Raw genomic sequence first — 11,073 nt, forward strand, 5'->3', positions numbered from 1 at the left:
TAATGATCAGTCAGTCACAGGATGACATCACAAGCGGAAACGTACATTTTTTTTACGTGTTTAGTACCTAATAACGACGATGATTTATTTAAGCTTAGTAAAACTTGGAAAGTCTTGAAGCTGTTCATTCTCCTCAGAGTGGAAACTAACTCGTGGAGAAGAGAATGGAAATGAGCCAATCTGTCTGCGCTACACGCGGCGTCTTGCCGCTAGACGAAGCAAAAAAAACAGACGCATGGCGGCTATAACAACAACAACAGCAACAAAAATTTCAGTAGAAACTAGGACTGTGCGAATATCAAATTTTTCGAATACGAATCGAATACGAATACTTGGTTCCGAATATCGAATCGAATATCGAATAATCAAGGACATACTCAAGAACATCACAGTTAAACAATCAGTGATAAAATGAGCACAAAAGGTGTGTGTGGCTGTACAAAAAGTATCAAGGTCTTGAACATTATTCTTAGAAGAGTGGACATATCAGAGAAGATGGCTAGGGCACAGCATTAAGGCGAGCTTGCCATAAGCACAAAAGCGCGTTGCTGGGATGAACATAAAAGGTTGTCGTGAAGGAAAACCGGCTGCCCCACATGGTCAGGCAGAAGTAGTTGCCTTCTAGCTGAAGCGACTTCTCCAGCCACAGAAAATGCCCTCTCACTTGGCACTGAATTGGCACGTATTGCGAGGTACTTTTTGCACAGCTCTGACTATACCAGCTTCGCAGTTATACCCACAAAGAAACTCACCAGCGCAGTCAGCTATTGCATGGCCCAACGTTACGCGTTGCTTTGAGCGCCGTCATGTTGTTATGTCTCTATCGATAGTTCTTGCGGACCGAAATGAACGCCGGTTTTCGCATAGAATATTCGGCTAGATACGAATATTCGCATCGGGTCGATTATTCGAAACAACACGAATACTTGGATTTCGAATCGAATACGAATACCAAAAATATAATATTCGAAATATATTCGAAAATTTCGAATATTCGCACACCCCTAGTAGAAACACTTCAGACTGCTTACGTGTTGGATGTAAAAGTATGCGAGGCAGCGGCGAGAGAATGCCTTGCGCGCGGGCGATCCCATCTTGGGTGATCTGTCAGATGACGTCACTACACGCCCGCGCCGCTTTTCCTCCTCACCTGCCGGCCTCTCCCCACGAGTCTGAGCCAGAGCGGGATCGCCCGCGCGCCGAGTCGGTGCCGTGACGTCCCCTGATACGCATGCGCCATCTATCGGCGCAACGTGTGCGCCTCGTTGGCAGGCAGCGTGATGACGTCATCTTATTGTGCCCATCTCTGAGCCTCAACAACAACGGTCGTCAAAGAAATCTCGCCTAATGGAGATAGTAATGCTTTCGCCGGTACTCACCTATGGGGCAGAAACGTGGAGGCTAACGAAGAGGTTTCAGCTTAAGTTCAGGACAACGCAGCGAGCTATGGAAAGAAAAGTGATAGGTGTAACGTTAAGAGATAGGAAGCGGGCGGAGTGGGTGAGGGAACAAACGCGGATTAATGATATCCTAGTCGAAATCAAGAGGAAGAAATGGGCTTGGGTAGGGCATGTAACGCGAAGGCAAGATAACCGCTGGTCCTTAAAGGTGGCGGAGTGGATTCCAAGAGAAGGTAGCAGGAGTCGGCAGAAAGTTAGGTGGGCGGATGAGATTTAAAAAAATGGCTGAGGCTTAGCTAAGGTTAAGCCTAGTCAGATGCGAAGCATATTGATGGCTAGGCTTGGTAATACATGGCTTTCCTTGGTTGACGTTCATCCCGCTCTTCATCGGTCTCTGTGGCACGCTGAAGCTTTCGCTTCTCGTTCAAATCAGCCCTGCTTCTAGGCGGCATCCCAACACCTGGCCGCCTCGTAAGTGCCCGGAGAGCGAGGCAAGCTCAGCTTTATACCGCTGCTGTAGCGTCACGTGGTCAGCTGCAGCGCCTCTGATGTGAAGCCTCCACCGCCGCGGCCGACCGCGCGAGCCGGCAGCCCATCTCTCCTCTGCTGTGACGTCATGTTGTCACGTGGTGTCACGTGGTCAATGGTAGCTCCACCGCCGCGCTCGACGGGCTGTAGTGTAGCTCTAGTAATATGCTTCGCATAAAAGTTTGTTGGGTTACGGTGGCCGCGACTGGCAAAGGACAGCGTTAATTTCAGGCACATGGGAGAGGCATTTGTCCTGCAGTGGGCGTAGTGAGGCTGATGATGATGATGCCTATAAGTGACAACCGCGTGTTCCATTCTGCAGTGGGAAATTGTTTCCTTAGTGTCTTAATTTCTTTCGCGGGTTTTTCGTCGTTTTTTTTTTCAGTACAATGTTGTTTTTGTTTTGACATGCATTTTACGTTCACCTTTTTTTTTCATTGACTTTCTTGTGATTATGTGCGTTCTTTCTATCCACTTTCCCTCCTGAAAACCCCGGCGTTGTGTCCTTTCTCTTGGCGGTTGCCAACGCGTTCCGCCTTTTTTATTTCCTTATACTGACCATTTCTATATTCGTAACGTTATTCTGTTCCCCGGATCTCATCGACCTGCTGTTGTCCACTCTCAACTCAACTCCATTTCTTATGCACGCGTCTTTTTATGCACGGAGAGGAAATTTGATACCATTCAGTCATACGGTACTTCCGTTCCTCTCGCGCCAGATGCTTTATTTTCGCGCAGTAAATTTCCGCTCCGCCCTTGTGTCATACAACACAGCCGCTGTGCTCAGAAGTCGATCTGTTTTCTATACCTTTGTCTACATCGTGAATCGCAACCAATAAAAGCCAAAGAAGGGAAACAGCGAATTCATTTGTGTCGAAACAAACTGCTATAACGCTTTTCCATGCAAGCAGTGCTTGCGATCGAGTAACGCAGTGTAATATATCCCAGCACATCCGCTCTGCATTAAATTAGAACTTTGCGTGCGAGAGAGCACCCATTACCTGACCGAGGCGTAATTTTGAGCACCTTGTTTGGATGATGCGGAGCAGCGATAACAGTGGCCAGAAGAATTGAATGTAGCTGAAGTTAAGCGTCACGTGACACGCATCATGTGATAAGCGACTTGGAAAGCCCGGCCTTACGATTGGTTAATCGGCTCGGTGATCACTAGCTGCAACTCCGTTAACCCTAAAGTGAAGTAAACAGCCTCGCTGTAAAGGCTCAGCCAAGTTCGCTCAAGTTGAAGCAGGGTTTTAGTGCTTCTCCTGGATTGTGCTATAACGCTGTTTCTATTTGGTGGTAGCGCTCCTTGAAGTGTTCATATCAAATGTGGATGGAGTTTCCAAAAAGTAAGTAGCATCAGTCCAGTAGCCTGGACAGCTTATACCAGTACCTGCAAACTTGCTTCAAGCTTTCCCGCACTCACAGCGATCATCATGTCGCTGACCCGATGGATAATGTTGATCACATCCCGTTCAGCAAATCTGGTTATTGCGCCCACTTAAAGGGAAACTGCATAGGTTTTAGAAATCAACGAGCTTAAGAGGGTCGAATGTGTGAAATTTGCAGTAAAGCATGCGAAGTCTTTTTGGGCTAGCACTTCAAATAGTGAAGTAATCACCGATTAAAATCCGGACGCCCTTCAAGCTTCTCCGCAGCGCACAACGCCAAGTGTGGGGGCGCATGATGACGTCATCGAAGGTATCAGTACATTTCCAATGCACAAGCGCCTGCCTCGGAGGAAAAAATAAAGCCACTGAAGGCAAACCCTGCCGAGAGTTGTTTGGCAGCGTCTAAAGAGTCAATGCAGGGTGTGGCTGACGACAGCGGTAATTTTAAATACTACCTTCCGTGACGTCATGATGAATTTCCCTGCACTCCTTCGGTGCATTGAGGAGAAGCGCAAAATTCAATCATCGATTACATCACTATTTTGAATGCTAGTGCAAAAACAGTTGACATGCTTTACATACAGCCTATATAGATTTGAATCCTTGAATATCGCAAAATGCTCAAAAAAGTGCTGCAGTTGCCCTTTAAGTATGTATTGCCGAGCTCAAAATAATGGGCAGCTTGATGCTGCTCCCCAACTCTCATTAGGATGTTTAAATCGAACAGCACGTAATTCCAAATGACAAGACGAGAAAGTGTACATACACGGGAGCACTAAGAGAAACTTTATTTTAGTGAGTGGCGTTGGCTGGCAACAAGAACCGAGTCGTATCGAAACAATTTGCTTGTACTGCCTACCTAATGAAGTATTATAACTCGAAGAAATTGTTAGCTTTTCTTTTTATCAGCCACAGTATTAGCCACGCTGAAGTGCACAAACGTAACAAGACCTGTAATTTTTCACCCCGCTACGCGTAAGAAGGCTTCGTCGAAGCGACAGGCCCCGCATTATTCGGCCCGCGCCACAAAAGTATTTTTAATTTTCGGTGCGTTTGTGACAGTAGACGTTCTCGCACGTGGAATCTGGTATATCTAAGAAGAGAGACCGATTAGTAATTCACATCCTGAGCTAACGGCGTCTAAAGTAGGCGAAACCACCCATCGCCTGCTATGAACTTTATGTCGTCTGCGTAGCCACTCACATTGCTCTTATGGAAAGAACGTGAAGGCGAAAGAAGTGGTCCGCCTAAAGGTGATTATTGAAGGAGCTTTTTTAAGTGTTTTGGTTTTTTATACTTGATGAAAGTCGCTTTATTTTCAAAGAAATTCTGCGCTTAAAGATGTGGAATGAAGATTGTGGCCAGAGGCCTTGGATCAGTGGCTTCAGCGATCGGCTGCTGATCCGAGGGTCGCGCTTTCCAAACCCAGTCACAAAGGTTTCGTTTTGAGGGAGGTGAAACGATAAACGCCTGTGTCCTGTGCGATGTTAGCGCTCGTCATACAACCCCAGGTGGTCTAAATAACTTTGAACCCCCACTGCGGCGTCCCTCATAATACATGTGTCGCGTCGGGAACTAAGACCCTACATACCACCACAAAGGTAATGCCCAAGAATCCCAGAAGTGGGACAAAGCCAATAGCAATTTAGCTTCCAGCAACCAGAAGCAATCAGGAGGAGAGGCTTTCGCGTATTTACCTTGAGATTTCACTGTTACACTTTTGGATCATTCTTGTCAATATTCTCACATGCGAGGAATTATTTACAGAGGGATGTATCAAGGAAGTCTAAAGTGAACTGCCTGATACATGAAAATCAGCTCACGTGTGAGGTCGCTAAGAGCCGTTGTTGTTGCTGCTGCTGCTGCTTTTGCTGTTGTTGTTGCCCTCCGTTAGAATGGCACATACCCACAGCGGGGGATTGGCCAGGGTGTTCACCATGGAGGAAAAAAACTGAGGAGGGAGCGTCCGGCGACAACCTTGAAGCCTAGTCTTAACAAGTAAAGATATAGCAAAAAAAGGAGAGTGTGTCCCCCCGTGATCGCACCACGTGATAGCGTGCGGTAAAGTCTAGCCCCGCTGCGCGCGCGCATGCGCCGATTAGCGCGGCAGACTAACTGTAGATCAACTTCCTTGCTGTAGACGCCCGCGCCGCGGGTCGCGCATACGCGCGCACTAAAACATACCGGAATCAAAACATAAAGGACCGGCTCGGAGAGCGAAAAACTGAGGGAGAAAACGACTTCAAAACACTCGGCTTGCGAACGCTGGCCGCGTGACGTCATGCTCCCTCCTTAGTTTTTTTTCCTCCATGGTGTTCACAGACCTGTCTGGACTGATGACTGATGCTCAGACCATAATCCGTGATGCGCCATCTCGAACCAAGCGCTGCCGCTAGATGTCGCTCTATGCGCTGCGGAGCGCAGGTGGCACGGATTTCGAGCGCTCTAGACAGGTCTGTGGACGACTGTACTATCAAACAGTTGTGTAACATTGACTCACTTAAGGTAGCCGAGGTTGAATTTTGTGCTAAAAATATTTTGTAAATTATAACTAACAAAGGAGGCTAAGAGACTTCTCCATTCTGTGCATCCATAGTAACTTCGTCGTCGTCTAGGAGTTCAGTACCCGGAAGTAACACAATTTTTAAAACCTTATTCCAGGCAAACTCATCAAAGTGAAGACTGAGCATCCTGACGAGAATGCTATTGTCAGTTCGGAGCAGCGGATTACAGAACCAGCGAAGGAATCGCTCATGGTTCGGAGCTTCCTTTGGTACGCGAGACTCGGTCGATTCTTCGGCTGCCTATTCATAAAGAACCTAAGCGACCAATCTCTAGACGATGCGACGGCCACCTGGAAGAGCTTCTACACGGTCTACTCTGCCGCTTGGTTGTCGATTCTCGTGTTCTTCGAAGGGAGCAGTATCGTAGAAGCAACCGAATGCCGGACGAACTGGATCTGCAAGTTCACCGAATCAGTGGGCGTCGTATCCCACTGCGTCGCTGCCGTGAAAATGTTTGTGAACTTCATATGCCTGGCCTTCGGGTGCACGAAGCTTCTGGCCTTCTTGAGAGACGCGGTAGCTTTCGAGGGGTCTAACGTTTTTCTGCCTGCCTACAAGTGCATGATTCGCAGCCGCTCTTGGCTGAACATGATCTTGAAGGTAGCCGTGATAGCTAGCCTGATCACAACGTTATCTTGCGCGGTCGCTGCCCATTTCAGAAGCTTCTCTTCGAGCCGCCAGGACTGGCACCCTATCCTCAAATCTCTGGCCATCTGCAGCTCCTTTACGTTCATATTCTACGAGTCCTTCATGTACTTAGCAGTAACGAGGTTTTGCGAGGTACTGGGGCAATATGTGAAGGCTCAGGTTGCATGCTTCGAGGAATACCAGAGTGCGATGGGACCTCGGAGGATGGATACCTCGGCCATTGAAGCAGCGCGCTTGAACGTCTGCAAGATAAAGAAACTCAAGACGGCAATGAATGACGTCTGTGGTCCGGCGATCGTGACCTCATCTGCCTGTCTCGTGGTCATGCTCTGCACGGCGTTGTACAGGTCTTTTCACATCACAGCAGATCAAGTCGAGGCCTGGTTGGGAGTCACCTACACGACTTACTGCACACTCTGCTTCGTCGACATGGTCCTTGTCAGCGACCACCTAGGAAGTCAAGTGAGATGCATATTTATTACAGAATTGTCAGGTTCTGCAGCAGGGTTTTCGCGAATGATTTGTTGACCTCACATTTATACTTGTCAAAACAAAAATGCATCGTCAATTCAGCTGAAAAATTGCCACAACCTTCTGCCGCTCTCGAAACGAAACAGTGTCAGCGATAACTGTAGCATACACCCATGCACCATGAGAGGGGTAGTGACAAAGGGGGATGAGTAGTTAGGCTGTTTTGGTAGTTTAGTTGAAAGTAACATGCATAAGGAGTAGCCTAAACGATGGTAAAAAAGGGGTTCTACACCATCACTCGCCGCTGGCATATTGTTGTTTAATCTTCGATCGCCCGAAGAAAGCTGTGCTGACATCCTTGTCTGAGCTCAGGTCTGCATGTTCTGTCGCACTCAACTGATATTGGCCTTCTATTGACCTTGGCCTCAATTGGCATTTGGGTGGTATTACTTCATGCCGAGGAAAACTATCATTGGCTGGGGCGATTTAGAACTGAGTCAGATAAGGTTATTAGCGACTGACAGAGAGCATGGTAAGCTGCTGGAGCAACTCTTAAATCACTGGCATCTGCATCCGCTTTCTGCAGGCCAAAACAATTCTCTAGGAACAACTCCAAGGCCTGCCGCAAAAACTTGCCGCAATGAGCAGCAATGAGCCGCAAAAATGTGGCTTGGGCTAGTTGGTTCAAGTTTCTTGTATACACAGTGCAAAAAGACACAAGGATGACATAGAGCAAGACATGTCTGGCGCTTGATCCTGTACCTTGTGGCAACAGGGCGTTTAAAATCTACCCACATGCACCTGCAATTCTCCTTTAATTTCAGTCACAGGGCATACAAGATTGCCTTTCACAGAATAGGAGACGCAGCTCTTCTCACTGCTATCACTTCACGTTTTCTTAACCATTTCAGGCACAGAAGTTGAAGGATGCCACAAAGGCACTGGCCATGCTCGAGTCAACTGACAGCTACTCGCGGCAGGTGAGTATTGCGCGCTTTCGGTAACCCTAAACAAGGTGCTATGACCACAGTGAAAATACAAGTGGTTCAGCTCTGCTCAACCGAGTTTTCACGCAGCGAGAGCAGAGCGCACAGCTCCGGTTTATATACGCCCTACCCTGACGTCACAACTGTAAATTGAATCACGCGATACCACGCGATTACCACGTGGCTTCTTCTCGCCCCCCACCGACAGCTTGAAAGGTAAAGGTCAAGGTAAAGTGAAAGATCCAGTGGTGCAGCACCAACGTGGACACCCGTGGTAAGGTAGATATGTGCAACAATTACTTATATCAATGTCGTTTAAATGTGATTCGGAGGCTCACGGCGAATTGTGTGGCGTTTTTGAAAGTTCAAGGTCAACGTTCAAGGTCAATAGTGGTCCACTAAGTGGACCACACATGGTTAGGTATATGTGCATAGCGACACTAGCCATGACTTATATCAAGGTCGTTTCAAGGTCATTCGGAGGCTCACGGCGAAATGCGTCGCAGCTATAGTAGCCTAGCTTTCGCTACAATACTGCTCTTTCGTTTCGCAGGTTCATTATCTTCACGACATTATCTGTCCTGAAGAAATGTATCTCAGTGCCGCGGGTTTCTGTCGGCTTGACCGCTCGCTCCTTGTCGGGGTAAGTGCGAGAATTTGCGCAGAGATCAAGGAACAGTTTGAACATTCATGTGCTTGCACGACGTCGGCTTAAATATTTTACTTCTGATTCAGTTCGCGAACTAGCATAGAGATGGTGGGCAAGATGACTTCGTGGGCATCTTTGTGGGCAAGATGGTGTGACGACGTCAGCTTAAATATTTTACTTCATATTCAGTTTGCAAACTAGCATAGCAATGGGGGGCAAGATGGCTTGACTTTGTGGGAATCTAGGTGGGCAAGATGGTGTGACGACGTCAGCTTAAATATTTTACTTCATATTCAGTTTGCAAACTAGCATAGCAATGGGGGGCAAGATGGCTTGACTTTGTGGGAATCTAGGTGGGCAAGATGGTGTGACGACGTCAGCTTAAATATTTTACTTCAGATTCAGTTTGCAAACTAGCGAGTTCAAGGAACAGTTTGAACATTTATGTGCTTGCACGACGTCAGATTAATTGTTTTCAGATTCAGTTGGCAAATTAGTATAGAAATTGTGTGCAAGATGACTTGGTGGGCAAGATGCATCTTACCCACCAAGTCATCTTGCTCACCATGCATCTTGCCCACCTTGGTGGGCATCTAGGTGGCCAAGATGGTGTGACCACGTGAGCTTAAATAGTTTACTTCATATTCAGTTTGTAAACTAGCATAGCGATGGCGGGCAAGATGACTTGACTTGGTGGGCATCTTGGTGGGCAAGATAGTATGACGACGTCAGCTTAAATATTTTACTTCAGATTCAGTTTGCAAACTAGCGAGTTCAAGGAACAGTTTGAACATTTATGTGCTTGCACGACGTCAGATTAATTGTTTTCAGATTCAGTTGGCAAATTAGTATAGAAATTGTGTGCAAGATGACTTGGTGGGCAAGATGCATCTTACCCACCAAGTCATCTTGCTCACCATGCATCTTGCCCACCTTGGTGGGCATCTAGGTGGGCAAGATGGTGTGACCACGTGAGCTTAAATAGTTTACTTCATATTCAGTTTGTAAACTAGCATAGCGATGGTGGGCAAGATGACTTGACTTGGTGGGCATCTTGGTGGGCAAGATAGTGTGACGACGTCAGCTTAAATATTTTACTTCAGATTCAGTTTGTAAACTAATAGAGATGATGGACAAGATACTGTGACTTGAGCTGTGCACTCATGTGCGTGCTTTTCTGCAGATGGCTGGCTCAGTCATCACATTCACGGTAATCCTGGTCCAAACCAGCGACGAACTCAAGCACCAGAACTGAACAAGTGGATAATGTGTACGACCTCAGCTACCCACGTGACCACTGGACTTGGCTCTTTCGGCATAGTCTGTTGGTCATCAGGAAAAGTTTGTGCTTGTACGCGAAGTCTGGCGGTCTCAAAAAGCACAGTTTTTCTTCTCTGGTACGCTTTGCAAAATATATATGCAGGGCATTGATTTGTTTTGCATGTAACCGTGAATAAAAGCCTGCAGCGTAATATGCCAGTGTCTGCAGCAGTCCTAAGTTCCTCTGCCGAATTTTATTCGACTTGTCTGATTGAGTAGAGCGTTTTCACCGCACGAAAAAAAATGGATGCTTCTGCAGTGTTTTAAAGAAATGTACTTTTCAGTATGTGCAGAGCCGTTTTTGGCTCTAATGGGTAGTTATTTGGGACCGGCACTTTAAAAACGACAAAAATTTACAAAGATGGCGCTAGCGGATTAATAGCTTCGGTGTCTTACTGACAAAACACATGGATATGTATCAGAGTTCTGTCACATGCAAATTCTGTTAAGTGTGCGCAATTTCTTTTAGCTACACCTAGTAGTTCTTAAGTTTTCTTTGTTCAAACTTAGCCCTAATCACCAAAACTCCACCCTCGGAGGTCTGGTACTATCCCAACAAGCACACGTAAACGGCCCAATATCTGCAAAATATTGAGGTCCTACAAAGGACAAAAGTGAAACCATCCATATCCAATACTGACGATTACCAGCGCTGCTTGGAAAATGTTTTTGGAGCTACATGAGTACCGTTCACAATTCACAGTTCAATATAAGTGTCGGTGTTCACAAGACCCTTTTACATGCACACAGTTTTCAATAAACAAGTAACGGCACAACGACTAAAAAAACAATAGTGGCACTGACCTCCGCTGTTGTCTTGCAATATGGAATTAGTCGTTTAATAAAACCTTCGTTTATGTGGAGAATGGTGTCAACGAAAATATGCGTGCTTAGATAATGCATACTTCATTCCTTCTCCGTTTTTCTTTGCCGAAAGTGCTGAAAGCATTTTTCGAATTTTGTGCTTTGGATCAGGGTGCGCGAAAGAAATAGATTTATTAGATGCGTAAATAAATACGTACATAGAAATACGGTTTAGTTTCATTTCTAATTCTTGATAGGATATATATGTATCTGCCCTTGTACACGTGTACAGAGTAAAGAAAGCAATCAGAC

The 11,073-nt window shown here is 46.4% G+C and overlaps 2 protein-coding genes across 16 annotated transcripts in view; one reads left to right on the plus strand and one right to left on the minus strand.

The window, feature by feature from the left end:
- The window catches only part of LOC149330467 (uncharacterized), a 58,208-nt gene that overhangs the window by 18,095 nt on the left and 29,040 nt on the right, over positions 1 to 11,073 (minus strand). The gene's annotated exons all lie outside the window — the stretch shown is intronic.
- Positions 6,798 to 9,892, plus strand: LOC149330468 (uncharacterized). The gene is made up of 3 exons (XM_089559434.1): positions 6,798 to 6,993; positions 7,914 to 7,982; positions 9,821 to 9,892. The coding sequence occupies exons 1-3, from the start codon at positions 6,802 to 6,804 to the stop codon at positions 9,890 to 9,892; spliced, it is 333 nt and encodes a 110-aa protein (XP_089415560.1). The 5' UTR covers positions 6,798 to 6,801.

This window comes from Amblyomma mixtum, chromosome 9 (genome assembly GCF_055824585.1).
Source record: "Amblyomma mixtum isolate Tamu chromosome 9, ASM5582458v1, whole genome shotgun sequence".
Lineage (NCBI taxonomy): Eukaryota > Metazoa > Arthropoda > Arachnida > Ixodida > Ixodidae > Amblyomma > Amblyomma mixtum.